General features: G+C 40.4%; 2 protein-coding genes across 4 annotated transcripts in view; one reads left to right on the forward strand and one right to left on the reverse strand.

Moving 5' to 3' along the window:
• Positions 1 to 641: 641 nt before the first annotated feature.
• TXNDC9 (thioredoxin domain containing 9) lies at positions 642 to 10,914 on the reverse strand. Of its 2 annotated transcripts, none has more exons than XM_020904111.2 (5): positions 10,737 to 10,914; positions 8,142 to 8,360; positions 6,276 to 6,394; positions 3,673 to 3,927; positions 642 to 1,373 (listed from the first exon to the last, which is right to left on the reverse strand). In XM_020904111.2, exons 2-5 carry the CDS (start codon positions 8,328 to 8,330, stop codon positions 1,256 to 1,258), a joined length of 681 nt encoding a protein of 226 aa, XP_020759770.1. In that variant the 5' UTR covers positions 8,331 to 8,360; positions 10,737 to 10,914; the 3' UTR covers positions 642 to 1,255. The 2 variants fall into 2 exon arrangements, with proteins under 2 accessions (XP_020759770.1, XP_020759771.1); XM_020904112.2 differs by lacking the exon at positions 10,737 to 10,914 and adding an exon at positions 10,485 to 10,582.
• Positions 10,915 to 11,875: 961 nt separating this feature from the next.
• The window catches only part of EIF5B (eukaryotic translation initiation factor 5B), a 64,761-nt gene continuing 57,125 nt past the window's right edge, over positions 11,876 to 19,511 (forward strand). For both annotated transcript variants that reach the window (XM_020904109.2, XM_020904110.2), the window contains exon 1: positions 11,876 to 12,091. In XM_020904109.2, coding sequence (XP_020759768.2) covers positions 12,057 to 12,091 — 35 coding nt within the window. In that variant the 5' untranslated portion in view covers positions 11,876 to 12,056. The remainder of the gene's footprint in view (positions 12,092 to 19,511) is intronic.

Raw genomic sequence — 19,511 nt, forward strand, 5'->3', positions numbered from 1 at the left:
CAAATGCTTTCTCTACTGATAAGGTTATATGATTCTAATTCTTTAGACTGTGATTACATTGATTTTTCAAGTATTGAAACAGCTTTGCATACCTGGGATAAATCTCACTTGGTTGTGGTGCCTGGTTGTTTTTTATATACTGTTTGGACTGATTCGCTAATATTTTAAGGATCTTTGCTTCTGTTCAAGACAGATACTGGTCTGTAGTTTTTCCATAATGTCTTTGTTTTTGGCATTAGAGTAAAGCTGGTCTCAGGAGTTAGGAATGAGACCTAACTCATTCTGCTTCCATCTTTTGAAACAGACTGTAGCGAATTAATAAAACCTCTTCATTAATTAATGTTTGCTAGAATTCACCGGTGAACCCACGTGGGTCTGGTGCTTTTTGTTTTAGAAAGCTAGTAGCTGTTGATTATATAAAATAGGTCTATTCAGATTGTCTATTTCTTGTGTGAGTTTTAGCAGGATCATGGTTCAAGTACCACAGAGACTCACTATTCTTGCCAAGACTGAGTATTTTCTTGAGTAAGTGTTTTTTGTTTGCTGTATGCTCTTATGACAATTCCCAGAGACTTTAATTTTTAGAAAAAAATTTACCAGTTATGGTTGTTTCACTGTAGATCATGCTGCCATTCCCAAAGTGCTTCTTGCCTGTTTAATGCATGTCTTAAAATATAAGCAATCAGGACCTTTAAATAAGGCAGTATGTTCACAACCTGAAAAAGCTTCCTGATGCCATCCGCTGGTTCAACAACACCATGCAGCTTACAGAATAAATAAACAGTTCTTTAATAATTATCTTAAATATATTCCAGAAGTGATGAGTGTTTCTAATTCATTTACAAGTGCTGTTACACCAGTAAATGTTACTTGACTTCTTTATAAAGTAAATAATGCTGCGTAAGAATTAGTCCTGGAATAGTGTGCTGAATTTCTATTTTCAATTCAGTAGATTAAAAACACAATTGTGAATGGTATAAAAACGTAAGAATCATTGTGATAAAACCAATCTCAAAAATAGAGAATCCGGACTCTCCTCAGATTATTTTAGAACTCAAGGCGTTTTCCTCTACTTAAACACAAGCTCCACATAGAAAATATTAAAGATGCTTTTCAACATGATGCCACTGCATAAAACTCTAGAATGTGACCATCAGGAGATGAACATACTGAAATCAATGGAGTTTAGAAAACACATCTAATTGTGAAGTAAGGAGAAATAAAAAGACGATTTACAAAGAATTATAACTGATTTCTAATCATCATCAGAGTCTGAATCATATTTCTTTCCTCGAATAGTTTTCTTTTCCAGCTTTGTGAAGTTTGTTCCAAATTTCTTTTGGCTCTGAAATGGTGGCTCCATTAAATTTCCACTAAAAAGAAACAAATTTGAAAAACACTTAATTCTCTATGATTTAGTATAGCTGGTATACTAAACTACACAAAAATCTATCTTCACTGTAACACATGGAATAGAGTAAAATTTTCTTTATAATGCTGGTGTTGAGGAAGAGGTACTGAAAATTAATACTGATAGTTAATAGTTGATAATGATAATTAGCAGTTTTACACCTTACTTTGTACTACTAAATGCTTTTGACTAGCATTTTATTTTCTTATCGTTAATTACCGATTAGCATTTCATGGAATGTACCAACAAAATCTCTGATTGAAAACCACAGGAGGAAATCAGTTATTTTCATGTTTTGGGTATGCCGAATCTGTATTAGATTCCTATCCCTGTGAGAATGACAGGAAAATCGTGCTCTATTTTCGATAGCCTGTTACGGCCAGTTTGATCCTATTTAACATCTTTTAATGTTTAGATCACTATAGACAACAAACTCATGGAACTCATTATCATTAACCCTGAATTACTATGGAAAGCTTTTCATGATACCTGAAAAACAAGATCTTGGTTTTGAAATATCATTTGTCACTGAAGGGACTCATGGCTTCTCGGAGATAAAGTCAATTCCTATGGAGAGTACAACACAGGTCCCCCTAAAAGATCTTATCTGCACCAGAAAGAAAGTGCTCAAAGGATTATGGGGACATGTCAAGAACACACAGAAGTCAGTATGCAAGGCTCTCACTGGGCAAACGTGAGGCAATCTGAGCTTCAAAGTAAATAATAACAGTAATATTCAATAATATATCCCATTGAACAAAATAATCCATAGCCCATTCTAATACAAATAAATGAAAAAGTAAACTAATGTGGGGTCTGGAAAAGGTCTTCCTTAAATTACCAGTTGGCCTGGTAGACAACTGATTAGCCAGTGCTCAGATAATACTGCCAGTAATGTGACAAACCACCCTATGTCTCCTGATATGGTAAAATGAGAAAGAAGAAAACATCACTTCCATATTACACCTGTGGAAAATATGCAAAACCTGAATCTAATTGTGAAACATTAGATGAACCCAAACTGGGAGATGCTCTATGAAATAACTAGTTTGTTCTCGTCAAAAGTGTTAAACTATTGGAAAACAAGGGGAACAAGCTGCTACAGGTTAAAGGGAACTAAAAATTCACAGTAAATACTTGTGACTCATTTCTTCAGTATGGAGGATATTATTGGGACAATGATGGACTCTGAATAAGGTCTGTAAACTATGTATTTTTGTGTTTTAATAATTTTACTGTGGGTGTATAAGAATGTCCTTGTTCTTAGGAAATGCAAACAGAAATATTTAGGAAGAAAGGGACAATACATCTATAATATCCAGTCATGGTTCTGAAAAAAGTTTATATATACCCAGAAACAGAATGATAAAGCAAATATAAAATATTGAAAATTGGGGGATACAGGTGAATGATATATCAGAATTCTTTGTACTAGTTTCCAACTTCTTTAAAATTGGAAATCACGATTTAATATTAACATTTTACTTAAGAAAAAAAAACCTGGAACTTCAAAATCAATTTCTACAATATAGGAATGACTTATACACATGTAGGAGAGATTCAGAGAAAAAGGAGGAAGGAAAATAAAAAGATGAGGGAATTTTCTTATTGAGAGATACTCTGGAATAACTAGAAAATTTACCCTATTATTTTTGCAAATAAAAAACAGATACATAAGATGATGTGCTCTAATCTGTGAAATTAGATAAACTGCCTGGAGAAGTGAACAAAGAGATGAGTGGAAAATGGAAGCTGGATTTTAGATCATTTTCTACTGAGACTGTTCTTTATAGGTAAGTAATTTAAGCTAAACATAGAAATGAGATGTGATATAGTTTATCAGAGTCGACAAGTGATACAGGAATAACTACATTAAAAATCTAATGTTTGAAAATAAGTCATTATCAATTTGAGTAATCTGGGTTCAAGCAGGAAGGAGTCAATTCTTCCGGAGTGTCATCCTGGGTTTCCAGATGAATACCGAATTAGATTTCATAGGATCTGTTTGAAAACTTTTAGAGTTAGGTGGACTCTAGAACCCAAGATCAACTTTATTTGGAACTCTGATTTTGCTGTAAGATCATACTAAGGTACACTTTAAGAAATACGCTTTTCCTGTGTGGCAGTTTTTCTTCATCTCCAGCTTCAAGATAAAGCTTATAGAAATATTTCCATAAAATAAATATTAACATTAAAAAATTATCTAAAAACTTCAACTGAATATGGCAGTTAAAACAAACTGATGGTTTGCTGAAGGTTACCTGTAATTAAGGATATCAGCACAACCCAGCCTCCACTCCAAGGTTTCTGTGGTGAAGTCATCTGTATTTCCTAGGTCAGAAAATCCAACAACAAAATCCTGTGTTTTGCCATCTTTCACCAGTGCTAGTGTGGGAATGACTTTGATACGCAGTCTCTCACAAAGGAAAGGTGCTTTTTCCACATTCAGTTTCAAAAATTTGGTCTCAAGATGCTTCTTGGACAATATCACCAAATGTCTGTCTAGTATTTTACACCTGTAAATAACAACACATTGAAAACCAAAAGCTAGAAATGACAATTTCTTTATCAAAATAAATATTAAGGCACATCTTAGTTTTTACTTTTTCTGAATCTCATAATCTGCCAGTCAACCTATATATCTATCAGATAACCTTATTCCCATTTCATAGGTTAGGTACCTCTTTTTCTACCTCTTATGATACTGCAGTCTAGAAGGTTGGATCTGCCTTAATGATAAATATAAAGAACAAAGTATTCAACATATGACTTAAGTCTTAAGTGGCTCACAAAGCTGTCATGTTCATGGTTAAGAATAAAAAATAGTCATTTTCCTTATGCATATTTCCTGCCATTTCATAGAAAGAGACAAACCTGAACTTGACAGAGCTCAGAAGACACCTCTCAGAATTAGAAATGTACAGGTGGTAGTGTACTTGGAAGTCACTAAGAAGGACCAAATGTGTCACTGAGAAGGAACCTTTCCAACCATACAAATTCTGTTAGTGTGAAGTCTGTCAAGGTTAAGGGTACAAATATATGGTCACTATGGTCCTAAAGAAGTGCAAAATTCCAGCAGTATTTTTATTAAGCCACCTGCAAAGGAAAAGTGGTCTTTTCTTTAAATTATACTTTAAACTGGCCAACCCTTTAGTGTATCTGAGAGATACACTTATAGTTGAGCAGTTGTTCTTACCCAGAGGTGATTAGTACAATCAACTTTTAAAACATACAGATGAATCAAAATTCTCTGGGACTTGAGCTGAGAAACATGCAAGTGATTCTCATGCTCAGTGAAGTTTGGTAACTACTCTGCTTTCGATGATTAAGACACCAAATTAAGACACCAAAATCATAGCTGATTTTACCAGCAGGTTTTTGGGGTACTTCTTGGTAGTTTTTCCTGAGTTAAGTTCGGGTCCACTGAGTTTCTTATAACCTTGATGTCTCACCACCTCTGAGTGATTCTTTTTATATATCACTCATGCAGTGCAGCAATGGGATTTTATTAATAGTGAAAACTGTCAGGAGAGAATAAGTGGTTTCTGAATGAAACTCCAAAGCAGTGACAGATCATTTGGAGAAATACGTTCTTGAGGATTTCTACATCAATCAACTCCACGGTTTTACTGGAATAATGTGGAATCTATTTTAAATATGTCCCATTGGCCAATTAATCCATTTTTTAATTGAATTTTAAATCCAATTTAAACCCAGAGGTAGCAGTCATGATGCAGTTAAAATAGCATTAAGCTGGGCTCAAATCTGCTTTTATCATTTAGCAACTGAGTGACATCAGGCAGGTCACTTAATTTCTCCAAGTCTTGGTGTCCACACACAAAAAAGTATGGGGATTATAAAGTGCTTACCTCAAAGGGAGATTGTGAATGTTCCAGGATCTTATACCGCCTGAAGCATCTAGCATTACCACATGCTAAAAACTTTGATATCTACCTGTCTATATTTATATCAATTCATTCAACCTTGACTTTATTTTCTTTCATTTGTATTCTATTAGTTAATAAATCCCAGGCATTAATAACCACGTTGTTGGGTGAAGAGGCAAAGACAGGTGCCAGGCAGACTATGGAGATGAGAGAAGAGGGCAGGGCTAGGGGAGACTCTGGGTGGAGTGCGAGTTTCCACAGGAGCTACTCAGCATCAGCAAACTGCTTTCATACAACTCTAGGTCTGTTATCACATCATCTGATGTTAGCAACTATTCAAACTTTGGAGCTAAGGAAAAAAAAAACAGGCTTGAGCCATCTTGTTTAAGATATAACCTCTACTGGGGCTATTTTTACTGTGAGGGATCTGCCTCCAAAGAGAGGCTGGCAGACCTGGGCTCGTCTAAGAGAAATTATTTTCTCCATCTTCCAGCCAAACCTGAAGTTCCAACTCTGCTCCTGGAGAAAGGCCTCATCAAGCCATCGTCTCCCTGTGAATTGCCAGTTAAGAACTGACTGAATTCAAACTTGGTGTTCAGGTGTTGGCCGCATTTCCAACACTGTGGCTGTATTGTAATAGTAGGGACAAAAGCAGAACTCTTGGAATTGATACTTTAAAAAAAAAATTTAAGTGCTCATTGCTAAGATGTTTCTAAAATTACCTAGCGAAAATATCATTCAGAAAATAGCCACTTCTATGAAAATACTGAAATCCAATAATTTATACTTTTTTATGTCACTGGTTTTTAAGTTCATCTTTGATGACTGCTTAATTTTAATATACAGACTTCCAGTACAAAGGGACAACTAAGGAATTAGTTCCTTTCACATTTTTCTTAATTTCTCTATTAAGTCAGGGTACCTATTCAACAATCTCTTCATGTTTAAAAACAGTCACTGAGGGGAAACCAAGTTACCTGAATGTGGAGTCTCTGTAGAAATGGCAAACCACTTTTTTACTCTCCTTGACTTCTTGAAAAAAGTCTCTTTCACTAGGGATTTCTCTGTATTCCCCATGTCCTTTTGAAAGCCATTCCTAATTTGAAAAGAGAAATATCACACATTTGAAATCTCTTTCAATGTCACTTTACATCTTATATCCAAATCACTAAATTATTTTGTAATTAAGTCGATTTTATCTTAGAAATGAATTCTTCTTGGTAATGTACTTTCCTATCTTTCTAGTGTCAATGCAGAAATAGTCTGTGGGCCACGACTATCTCCACAGCATGGCTTGTAATTATCTTGTCTTTGTAACTTGAAACACGTTTTCTTAGAATTTTGAAAATAAAAATTTAGACCATAAAGATTGAGAATGTAAACATCTACTTAATTTCTTTGCACTTAAAACTACTAAAATAAAAAGAATCTGATCCAAGTTACTACAAAGCTTTAAAAAAGAACAGCTGTGAGATAAAGCCAATTGGTATTTGGGGAGGGGGCAGGTACTGCAGCTCTGAAGCTGAGGAGCCCTGTGTACTTTTGATGACCACCTCAGAGACAGCACTCTTCTAGTCCGGCCACCCACGGATAGTATCCAGTGAAGAAAAAGGAGTTTTCTCACGTGGTATCCAGAAAAAGGGACCCACAAGTCCATCTAATCCAATTCTCCAGATCACTGTCTCGATCCTCATCATCCATGTTGGACAGGTATTTCAGTTTCTTCTACCTTTCCCGTGGCAGGTAGCTGACTGCCTCAGGTGGAAACTTGTTTCCTTTCTCAAGACTTCTACTGTCATTTAACCTTTTTTTTTTTTCTTCTCTATTTCTTTGCCCTTCTCAAGACTTGGTTTTAATAAAAAGGAGGACTGGACTTGCAGACAGAAGGACTTGAATCACTGCTCTACCACTCATTAGGCTGTGAATTCTCATAACCCTTCTGAGTCTCACATTCCTCCTGAGTCTCACATTCCTCATTTGTAATGTAGAGATCATAAAACAATTATCTCACTGAGCTACTGTGACAAGACAACATGAAAATAACAGAGTGGCTGGCACATCACACATGCCTGAAAAGCATTAATACATGTATTCTCTAGTTCTCAGAAAAGTCTTCTCCCGCTGACTGCAATATATCCTGACCTCTCGTCTGTGGATCCCAGCCTGGACCTCAAATGAGAGAAGTTCTAATCTATCTTTCAGGTCAGCCCTTCAAATATCACATGATGCTTACGTCTGTCCTCTTCTACAGGGAACACTTCTGTTTGCTTTTGACTTTCTCATATGAAATGACTTTTAGACGTCCTCATCCTCTGAACGCACTCTAGAAAGGGGCAGGAGCGCAGACTGCACCCCTAGTTTAGGCATCTGCTTCACGTTGGCTTACGCGGAGCTACAGGAGGCCCCGGTATTTTCACCGTATTTCTGTGATAAAGCTCCCAGAGAGTTTAAACTCCTTAGTGACAGGCTTCCTTTGAGCACAGACAAATCATGATGGGCTTTCTCCTAACTCTACCTGAAAGGGAACCTGCAGATCCCTGTTTCTCCCAGTGTTCTTCCTCATCCATACTCTCCTCAACTACACAAATCTGAGCTCAGAAAATTATCCTGGGCCAGGTGTTTCTTGTATTTGACTGTCAATTAACACTGAGCAGGCTAACTCGGAATGTGTCTTTAAAAACTATCTTTTCCCCCAGGGAAAATTTTCACTGGCATTAGGTACTTTTGAGGCCAAACAACCCTAAAGACTGAGGACTGAAATGTGACTACTGCGGCACGTGTATATAGAAGTGGTTAGAAGCATACTGTGAGAGCAATTTCAGAAAGCAGGGCAGAGAGGTTACTTGTTTCTGCTGTTGAGCTTTCTTCAGAGCCTCGAGTCTCTTTTCTTTGAGGCGTTCCAATTCATCCTCATCCATCTGATCTAGTTTCTGAATTTCCGAATCCAAATGTTCTTCCACTAGTTTGGTGGTTTGAAGCAACTGATTCTCTAGGACTTTTGAAAACATGTCAACAGATGCATTCGCTTCCATTCTTCTAAATGATATGGTTCAGCCTTGACGCTGGGGAGAAGGGTTACAAAGTTGGAGAAAAAAATAAGACAGGAAACTTTTCTCTTAGTTCCCAAAATGCTAGCAAATATATAACTTGGAGTTCACAAAGTGTTCTGCTGACAACCAACCATGTAATGTTAAGAATTTTTACTTAAATGTTTTAAAATTTAATTTTCAACAGGTTATAGTCACTCTTGTGTGTTAAGTTGCTTCAGTTGTGTCTGACTTGTTGCAACCCTATGGACTGGAGCCTGCCAAGCTCCTCTGTCCATGGGATTCTCCAGGCAAGAATACTGGAGTGGGTTGCCATGTCCTCCTCTATGGGATCTTCCTGACCCAGGGATCAAACCCTTGTCTCTTATGTCTCCTGCATTGGCAGGTGGGTTCTTTACCACCTGGGAAGTCACACTAGTCAAAAATAATTTAGACCAAAGGTTAAGAGTGCTTTTGACTTTATTTGTTTACTATTCTAAAGCAAAGACAAATCTTTGAGATTATCTCCAGACCAGAAAGAAATGAGTTGAAACTAAACCTAGTGTTGTATACTGACAGTATTCTTTACCAAAGGAAAAGGGAAGCAAAGCAGAAATGACTGCAAACATGATAGTTTTTAACTGTAGCAAGGTTTTACACATATGTGTACACACACCAAATTTTGCTTCAAGATAGAACAGATTTGAGCAAAAGACATTATTTTCCATCTCTGCCTAAATTGTTTTAACTCTGAAGAGAGCTCATTACAACTTGTGTAAAGAACTCTGCCTGGTGTTTCCTAAGCTCTAGTTTCCAATTCTGTTCTCTCAGTAACTAATAGTCTATAAGCCCACAAAGATTGACACTAGTATTGATTTAGGGACACTCAGTGCTTGTAACTTTGATGTCAAACAACATAACACTCCAAATATTAAAAGTATATTGATTTTACCATCACTCCTCTATGTAAGACAGGAGTTTAAAAATAGACTCTAATTCAGATTAGAAAGGCAGATCTCAATGACTTAGTCTATTCATTTACAATTTTTATTTTATGTTGGCATATAGTTGATTTACAATGTGTCAGTTTCAGGTATATAGCAAAGTGATTAATTTATACATACTCAATTACCTTTTTCAAATTCCTTTCCCATTTAAGTTATTACAGATTACTGAGTAGAGTTTCCTGTGCTATACAGTATGTCTTTGTTGGTTATCTACTTCAACTGCATATTTTAAAAGAAATTATTTTCTACCAGCAACAATTAGATGGTGATTTTATGTGTACTCCTAGGTTATTACCACAGAAATTTATAATTTTTCTGTCAAAGCAGGAGACTGTTGATCTCAACTATGATATGTTTTCAACTACTACTGAAGCACTTTTTAAAAATCTGAATAAACTTGTGAGCTCATTTGCCCAGCTTCTGACACACAGCCTGGCCCACCAGACCCCCTATTAGCTGTTGAACTGAATTGAAATAGTCTTTCTGCAAAATTCGCCTCTGATTCCACTTTTTTCCCCCACATGAAAAGCAGTTGAAAAGCACACTGGATTTTATCTTTGTATTCCTGGAGCTCGCAGTGTTCGGGACACTGCAGATGCACAAAAAATATTTGTCAACGGCTGAAGTAGCATGTGTCTAGCTATTGTTCAAAAAGTATTTCTCGGTTTTAAAAACCAAAATGTAAGTTCCTCATTTGCGATAGAATTTTAAAGGAGCTGTATTTCAAATACAGGAAATGAATTTCACACTCCCTACTTCTCAAGAAAAATTTAAGGCTATGACTCTCAGGATCGGGGCCGGATGAGACAGAAAAGTATTTGTTAAACACTGACTTGCTTGTCAGATCTTGTTCTTTACAAGGGGCGTAGCAGATGCTTGTCCCTGGAGTTTTAGAGGCTGAACTCAGAATTTAATTCTGAGATAACTGGGAGAAGCGATTAACAAGAGCTGTTGTGGGGGGCAGGTTGTGCTGGTCATCGCCTTCACAAAGGGGGAAAGGAGATGGTGCAGAGATAACTTCATTTTCCAAACCACAAGCTTCTGATTCTTTTTTCAGTTTAACTGAATGGTGGGCAGGGACGTGTCCTCAAGTTACCTAACCATTTCCGCGATTCCCCTGCGTGCACCCGCCAAAACAAGCAGGGGGCCTCACCGTTAACCGCACCCCAGTCGCTTCCCAAAAGTACCCTCGCCACTCGCCGCGCCCCCGGGGACAGACGAGGGCAGAGGCGAGGTGGCCCCAGCTTCAAAGCCTCCCCGGGCGCATGCGCCAAAGCCTACTCCGTGGCGGGGACTCCGGAGCCCGAGCCGCGCCCCTCCCCCGACCAGGCAGGATGCTGAGCGGTCGGGTGTCCGTTAGCACCAGGATGCATGGCCGGTGTTTTCACACCACCCTCTGCCTCACCTGAGCTCTCGGCGACACCTGAGATACGAAGACCCAGCTTCTCCAGAAGAGCAATCCTCTCTCAGTTCGGCCTCCAAGCAGCTGCGGGTAGCTGCGAAGCGGCCGTCACTTCTGCCTCCTCATTGGCCGCAGATCTCACGCGATAGTATCTGCGACGTCCCAGGAAGTGGAGGTAGTGCGGGGGAGGGGGGAGGGAAGTGCGCGCGGCGAGCGCTTCTGCGCGTGCGCCCTTCTGCACCTTTCCTGCGCTCCGGCGTTCCGAACTCTTGGCGTATGAATCTCTCCCTCCCTCCCAGTGAACAGCCCAGAGGGCGGGGGAGCGAAGTACGCTGGAGATTGTAGTTTCCTAGTGCTCAGCCTGGAGTTGACGTTCTTATGTTCTGACACACGTTACATCAGAAAGGGAATAGCTATGCTCCTGCTCGGGAGTGGCACTCCAATTTTGTTTCCGTTCGGTTTATTGAACAATTCCCACCTTTAAAAAACAATTAAAGTATAACTTACGTGTAAGTTTTTACATAGTTAACACATAGTGTCGTTGTCCAGATCCGGATATAAAACACTTTCACAATCCTAGTATGCTCTCTCGCGACTTCCCTGACATAAATTTTTAGAGCTTGTTCTCGGTTTGAATGTAAAGATCATGATCTATTTAGGAGAATTAATGGGTGTGTCCTTTTTAAAAGAATGGTTTCTGTTTATTTGTTTCGGTAATTCATGGACATGACTACGAGGCTCAATACTGTGGATTTCTCTGTCTCCCTTTGGAACACCCAGACGGCTCACCAGTGGTTCACGGTGCTTCTTTATTGAACTTGACGCAGCTGAGTACAAAGGGACAGAGGTTAAAGGTGGAAGGGAAGCCCAAAATCTACTTTTGAACTGAGATCCAATTCCCCAACTCTGCGTCCCCCAGCAGGGAGAGGGGCGGACGGGGGAAATTTTCAACCTCATTGTCCACCCCTAGGTTCTAGAATCTTGAAACCCCGCGGACCTCGGAGCGCCGCAGACACTTGACGGAAGAGGGCGCTCGGGTTCCCGCTTGACGGGCCGGGTAACTAGAGACGCTCTACCCGCGGCGCAGCTCTCGATGAGCCGCGCCCTGCGTCCCCACGCCGAGGCGGCGGGGCGATGCGCTTGCGCACTCGGAGCTCACACCATATGTGCCCTGTCCCAGTGCGCGGGTCTGTGGAGAGCCGGGTGCGAGAGGCGGCAGCGCGAGGGTGACGGAGCCGAGCGGAGACCGAAGTCAGCCGAGGGACAGCGGGTCTGTGAGGGACCGAGTAGAGGGGCTGGGGCTGCGAGCGCCGCTGACACACGATGGGGAAGAAGCAGAAAAACAAGAGCGAAGACAGGTAGCTAGTGGCGGGTCCTTACGGTGGCGGCCGGCGCGGCTCAGGGGGTCGCACGGGTCCCGCGGGCGCGGGGCGGACCCGGGTCGAGGCTCGAGAGCGGCCCCGCGAGGCACAGGCCGGGACCCAGAGTGGGCAGCGTGGGCCCGAGACTCCAGTTCCCGGCGGGCGAGGAGGGCCTCGGCGACGAGCGGGTTCCCAGCCGAGACTCCGTCCCCTCGCCCGGCTCGGGAGAAGGTCTCCGGCTTGAGGAGCCCGGAGTCGTTTTGGGGTTCGCGGTCCCGTGGGGCAGGGCTCGGGCGGCCTCACGGAGCCGGGGGCCGCTTGGCCACCGTGGCACGGGCTGGTGGGAGTTGTTGCGGCGCTGCTTTTGGCGGAGGTCTGGAAGAGTTCTTTTTCATGCCTGTGTACCTATGAATTCTTGGAGAGAGAAGCGTTTGGAATGCGATGTGTCTCCAGCCAGGTGTTCTCACTCTCGGAGCCTCTCAGGCACGTTAGAGACAACTCGAAGAGCGTAGCAGGTTGCTCTGTCTTAACTTCATTTAATTTGGTTCAGCTTTCAATTACTTACGGGCTGATTGTCCAGACTCCATGCTTTTCGTGTTCCTTCTTCCGGCCTTTTGGTCATTTCTTTACTCGCTAGCACCTCCCCTAAGAAAGGAGGAGATGAAACAAACCAACCAGGGTCGCTCTTTTCTAACCACTTAAAAAGGCTTTGGGGGCGAGAGAGCTTAAGGATGTATGTAGCGTTGAGTACCCCGAGATTATTGTAACATTCCTGGGTGTCATATTCGGTGGAGTTCTTTTCCCCTCTTCATGGAGAGGGCTTACTTCCTGGGAGTGAACAACATATGTTTTTACCTTTGTAAACTACTCACCAGACTTAGTTCAAATACTGGGTGTAGTAAGAGGAATTCGAAAGACAAAAACAACAACCTGTGATAGTTCATTTTGATTCAAAACGGATATTTGCTCTTGAAGTTTGAATACGTTGTCATTTGGAATCCTGGGTCGTTTCCTGATCTGGCCCTCACCTAGCTGTTGAATGGAGTTAAAAAGACACCAAGTGTCTTGTATTTCAGTTAGAGGTCTATTGGAAGAAGTTAATTGGTTTGAAGAGTAGCCAGATAAATAAGAAAAAATAAGCAGAATTCTGGGGTGATTTAGTGGGGCAAAAATTTCTATGCTTTTGACAGGATGTTTTGGTGTCTGAGATACTTTTTCTTCAGCCTTACACAAGAAATGGAGAGATGAGTGTAATAAAGCTTCCTGTACCAGTTACCCAGCTTCAGCCATTGTTGTCACGTGACTGGTCCTGTTTCATCTACCTGCTGGATATTTGAAAGCAGCTCTTAAAATCGTTTCATGTGTAAATCCTTTAAGTGTATCTGAAAGGTGAATACTTGAGGGAAAAAACCACAGAAACACAACATAAAGCACAAACACAATGTCATTAAACCTAAGGAATACTAGCAATGATTTCTTAAATACAGTCAATTGTCAGTTTTCTAATTTCACTGATCCTTATTTTAAGAAATCTTTTTTTTAAAAAACAATTGGTTTGTTTGGATCAGGATTACAGAACTCTATTCTTTAGTATAAAAACATATGTATATGTTATCTTACTTTTTTTACTTTTCAAGCTCTTTTGCATTAGAAAAAAGCTATTCAGAAGAGAAATATTTATTCTTGTGTGTGTATTTTTTAGAGAAGAGTGTTACTGATTCATAACGTTGTTTACGGATGACATAAAGTTTAAATTGCAAAGACTAGACCCTGTTAAATGATTGGTTTGATAGTATAGAAAGAAGGCTGTTGAATTTTTTTCCCCTCAGACTAAATCTGCAGCCTTTATTTTTTGGCCCTTGTTGAAGGAAAAATGGTGGCAATGTCAGTGAAAAACACATTTTCTCATAAACCAGTATCAAGTTTCTTTGTTTTTTAATGCTTTTTTAATGCTCCCACCTCCCCTTTCCTTCCCAGTTGTCTTAAGCTGGACATGTTTCTGCTCAGGAAGAACTGGGTGAGGAATGAGCACCTGCTCATTAGCTATCAAGTTGGGCCACTTTTCAGTTACTGGAAAGAACATAAAATACGTGACTATTTTAATCCTTATATTGTTAATTTAAAATTTTTAGCTGCTCAGTGTTCATTTAAAATTAGATTTTACTGTCTAATCTGAGGGCTCCCAGGTGGTAAAGAATCCACCTGCCAGTGCAGGAGACACAAGAGATGTGGGTTCAGACCCTGGGTCGGGAAGATCCCCTGGAGAAGGAAATGGCAACCCACTCCAGTATTCCAGCCTGGAAAATTCCGTCGACAGAGGAGCCTGGTGGGCTACAGTCCATGTGGTCACAAGAATTGGACATGACTGAGTGCGCACATACACACACATGCACATACACATCTAATCTGAGGGATCTTATTTGGATTACATATGTTTTGTTATATCAGTGACTGACCTTTGTTTAAACATAGAGTTCTAGAATTTTGCTTATGAAATTCTGAGTGAGAATTTGGTAGTTGTTAAGCAAGTTTCCTTTTTCAGTTGACTGGGATAAGATTCAATATTCACAGATCATAGAGACAAAATACATGGCCAATATTTTCGTTTCTTCCTGGGCTTCCCTGGTGGCTCAGATGGTAAAGAATCTGCCTGCAATGCAGGAGACCCACATTGAATCCCTGGGTCGGAAAGATCCTCTGGAGAAGGGAATGGCAACCCACTCCAGTATTCTTGCCTGGAGAATCCCGTGGACAGAGGAGCCTGGCGGGCTACAGTTCATGGGGTCACAAAGAGTTGGACATGACTGAGCGGTTAACACCCACACATAGAACTTTCTGGTCATCAGTTTATGTGACCAGGCCGCATCTCATGGTGCCTTGTGTGCTCTAGCAGTGCCCTGCTGTTTACACAGCACATCTCTTTTTAGTATGTGCAGAGAAAAAAATGATCCTGATTATCTGATTTTTCACAGTTAACCTCCAATTCATCATTTTAATCCGTTTTTAAAAATCCCCCAAGTGTGGTAGTTGTAGTTTTCAGGTTGTAAGGGATGTGTTCTGTTGCCTTGTTTAGAAAGATTAATACGTTTCCGTTCCATCACAAAGGCTGCAGAGCGAAGAAAAATCATCATCCACTCACCTCGCAGTCGGACATGGAGATGGGGTGTCACTCAGGAATTAGGGGTTGTTTCAGGGTCGTGCGGGCTTCCCTTGTGGCCCAGCTGGTAAGGAGCCCGCCTGCAGTGTGGGAGACCCAGGTTCAGTCCCTGGGTTGGGCAGATCCCCTGGAGAAGGGAAAGGCTACCCACTCCAGTATTCTGGCCTGGAGAATCCATAGACTGTCTAGTCCATGGGGTCGCAAAGACTCGGACGCGACTGAGTGACTTTCTCTTCACTTCAGGATTGAGTGCAGTTGTGGGGCATCTTCAGCTCTGACTCTTCGCTGGTGGTGAGCTAGTTATTGTTGTTCAGTCACTAAGTTGTGTCTAGCTCTTTTCGACCCCATGAACTGCAACGTTCCAGCCTTCCCTGTCCTCCACCGTTACCTGAAGTTTGCACAAATTCACTTCCATTGAGTCAGTGACGCCATCTCATCCTCTGTTGCCCTCTTCTCCTTTTGCCTTCAATCTTTCCCAGCATCAGGGTCTTTTCCAGTGAGTCAGCTCTTCACATCAGGAGGCCAAAGTATTGGAGCTTCAGCTTCAGCATCAGTCCTTCCAATGAATATTCAGGGTTGATTTCCTTTAGGATTGACTGGTTTGCTCTCCTCACAGTCCAAGGGACTCTCAAAGAGCCTTCTCCAGCACCACGGTTCGAAAGCATCAGTTCTCTGGCTCTCCGCCTTCTTTATGGTCCAGCTGTCACATCCATACATGCCTACTGGAAAAACCATAGCTTTGACTAGATGGACCTTTGTTGGCAAAGTGATGTCTCTGCTTTTTAATAGGCTGTCTAGGTTTGTCATAGCTTTTCTTCCAAAAGCAAGAGTCTTGTAATTTCGTGGCTGCAGTCATCATCCACAGTTATTTTGGAACCCAAGAAAAGAAAAGTCTGTCACTGTTTTCACTTTTCCCCGATCTATTTGCCATGAAGTGATGGGACTGGATGCCATGATCTTCATGTTTTGAATGTTGAGTTTTAAGCTAGCTTTTTCACACTCCTCTTACCTTATCAAGAGGCTCTCTAGTTCCTCTTCATTTTCTGCAGTGGTGTCATCTGCAGGTCTCAGGTTGTTGATATTTCTCCTGGCAGTCTTGATTCCAGCTTGTGATTCATCCAGCCTGGCATTTTGCATTATGTACTCTGCATGCAAGTTAAATAAGCAGGTGAACTAGTACAGTAGCTCTTTGCTTTTAATGGCATATAATGCTCCTGTCATTCCTGGCAAGATTCCTGCCTTTAGGGGAGTTCTGGTTATCTCTGAGTCAACTGTCTATGTTCTAGACTTTTGTCTTGGTTTCACACATTCACCTCACTCAGGTATGATCACAGGGTGGCGGGTCCCTTCCCTGAGATAGAAACGTGGTGATCTGCTTAAGGAGCCTGTGAGCATAGCAGGTCCTCCAGAGCTTTACAGAGGAAGTAGTCCAGGTGGCAAATGTGTCAGGTAGTCCAGTTCAACAAAGAAATTTACTTCTCATTTGTGTATTTTTTGAATTAACAATAAACTATTTGCATACATTAGATCAAAAAAGAAAAAAATATGTATAATCTGACCATTCTCTTGGCATACCTTGTTCCTGTGCTGATACTTCAGGTGATTGATACCTGAAAGGAGGGGAAGATGTCCTAGTTAGTGATAAATGGATAAAAAACGCAGATAATAAACTTGTGAGGTTCTGGTAGCCTTTTCAGCGTTCTATACTGGTGATCTCTGAGGAGCTTATGTAGGTACTTTTGATGTTGCTTACCAGTCTAATTGGACTTTACTTATCCTTCTGGGTTTATTCCAATCTGGCAGTTGGGCTATACATTGGGCAAAGCATTGTTTAACTGAGGAATGGAGTGTCTGGTTAGGTTAGAAAAGCAGTTCTCAAACTTTCTGGTCCCAGGACCTCCTTACACTCTTAAATTACTAGGGAACCCAAAAGGCTTTTCTTTATGTGGGTTATATCAATGTCTCTGTGTGTGTTAAGTCACTCAGTCACTTTCAACTCTTTGTGACCTTATGGACTGTAGCCTGCCAGGCCCCTCTGTCCATGGGATTTTCCAGTGGACAAGAATACTGGAGTAGGTTGCCATTCCCTCCTCCAGGGTATCTTTCCTACCCAGGGATCAAACCTGCATCTCTTGCATTGGCAGGCAGATTCTTTACCACTGAGCCACCTGGGAAGCCCATATTATTGGATACCACATTACAAATTAAAACTGAAAAATTCTTTGAATATATTGATTTAAAAATAAAAACAATAAGCATCACATATCAACATAAATAACATTGCTGAATAATCACTTTCAAAAATTAATGAAAGTAGTGGTGTTAAATGGTTCATAAACCTCCACAGTCTGGTTTAGTAGAAGATAACTTGATTCTTACCTGCTTGTGCATTCAGTCTGTAGCAAATCACACACCATGTGGCCTCGGGAAAACACTACTATACAGTCGTGAGGAAATGAGAAAGAAAAAAGGCCTCCAAGTATTATGTGGAAAATAGTTATGATCTCTTGATTTAGTATAGATGCCCTGAATAAGTCTTGAGGGGAAACTACCTTGAGAACTGTTTATTTAGGGATTCCTAAACTTAAGAGTTAGACATTTGTGAGACATTCTCCAAACAGGTGCTTAGAATGCTTGAGTATCACTCAGAGGAAAACTTAAGATATTTGTGGGCATGTTCATGCTCTTGATAGTTTAGCCATTCATAATTTTAATTTTTTATGTAATAAGTGAGTTTATCAAGGTCTATTAAAAATCTCTTGGGACTGATTTTAATTAGGAATTCCATTAAGTTTTTAGATTATGTGGTACACTTTTATCTTTATGGTATTGAATCATTCCCTTTGAGAAATACATTGAGTGTCTGTTTAAGTTTTTAAGTGCCAAATATAGTGCTGAAATATAGTGATAAACAAGTTAGTAACAACATACTTCTCTGGTTAATTATCAGCAATATTATTTTCTTCATTTGCACCTTTAGGATATTTCTTGTTTGGTTTGTTTCTAGGTATCTTGCAGTTTTGGTTGCTGTTAATATATGAAAATTTTTTGAGATGATCTGACCATCTTCCTGAAGTAGCTTTGTGAAGGATGAGGCCTTAGTTGCGACTCACTTCTTAGTTTGTGATAATATGTGATGGAAGAGCAGGGAGAAAAAATTGACATAACAGCATTCGAATGTTTTAGTGACATACAAATGACTCCTTTTCCCCTCCCTTTCTAACTTTTATTGTTGTTCAGTGGCTAAGTTGTGTCCGACACTTTTCAACCCCATAGACTGCAGTATGCCAGATTCCTCTGTCCTTTGCTATCTTCCAGGGTTTGTTTGAATTCATGTCCATTAGTTGGTGATGCTGTCCAACCATCTCAACCTCTGACTTACCCTTCTTTTGCCTTCAGTCTTTCCCAGCATCAGTGTCTTTTCCAGTGAGTCAACTCTTTGCATCAGGTGGCCAAAGTATTGGAGCTTCTAGTGACTCTAAAGCTTCTAGGATCATCAGTCCTTCTAGTGATTCAGGGTTGATTTCCTTTGGGATTGATGGTTTGATTTCCTTGCAGTCAAAGTGACTTTCTAAAGTCTTCTCTAGCACCACAGTTCTAAAGCATCAGTTTTTCTGTGTTCAGCCTTGTTTATGGTCCAACTTTCACATCCATACCTGACTACTGGAAAAACTATAGCTTTGACTATAATATATGGACCTTGTTAGCAAAGTGATGTTTCAGCTTTTTAATACACTGTTTAGATTTGTCATTAGCTGTCCTTCCTTTTGTCAAATATGTACTGTTAAGAAATTTTAAATCAAGTAATTTGAACTGTTATTAAACAATATTGAAATAAACACAGTATAGTACTTGCCCTAGCAGTAATCACAGAATTTACATAATTTAAATAATGAAAACACTTAATGTAGAGGCAGTAAGTATGCTGTAACTAGTTTGAGAATCTGGAGGACGAGAAATGAACAAAGAGATAAGAACTACTCTGTAACAAGTGGTGGAGGAAACAGATTTAGCATAATAATATGCTTGAGACTTATAGCCTCTCAGTTGATAAGCCAAATGGGGCTCCAGAACCTGTGGTTAAGTGTGCCAGTTTCTTTCTTACTTAACTTTAATTGAATAACTACCTGTTTCATAGTCTGTTTACCATGAAAGCTATGACGATTTGATGTTTCATTCCTTCCCATTTCAGACATGATATAGAAATTTTCGGGTGTGTTTTTTCAGAGGAATCCCTACTTTTCACCCAGGTAGCAGTCC

The sequence above is a fragment of the Odocoileus virginianus genome, chromosome 2 (genome assembly GCF_023699985.2).
Source record: "Odocoileus virginianus isolate 20LAN1187 ecotype Illinois chromosome 2, Ovbor_1.2, whole genome shotgun sequence".
NCBI classification, from domain to species: Eukaryota; Metazoa; Chordata; class Mammalia; order Artiodactyla; family Cervidae; genus Odocoileus; species Odocoileus virginianus.

Coding starts and splice junctions, on each gene's coding strand:
- TXNDC9 (XM_020904111.2), bottom strand. CDS start 8,330: ATGGAAGCGAATGCATCTGTTGACATGTTTTCAAAAGTCCTAGAGAAT. Junction 3,928..6,275: donor TACAGAGACTCCACATTCAG/GTAACTTGGTTT, acceptor TGTTATTTACAG/GTGTAAAATACTAGACAGAC. Junction 1,374..3,672: donor GCTGATATCCTTAATTACAG/GTAACCTTCAGC, acceptor GTTTCTTTTTAG/TGGAAATTTAATGGAGCCAC.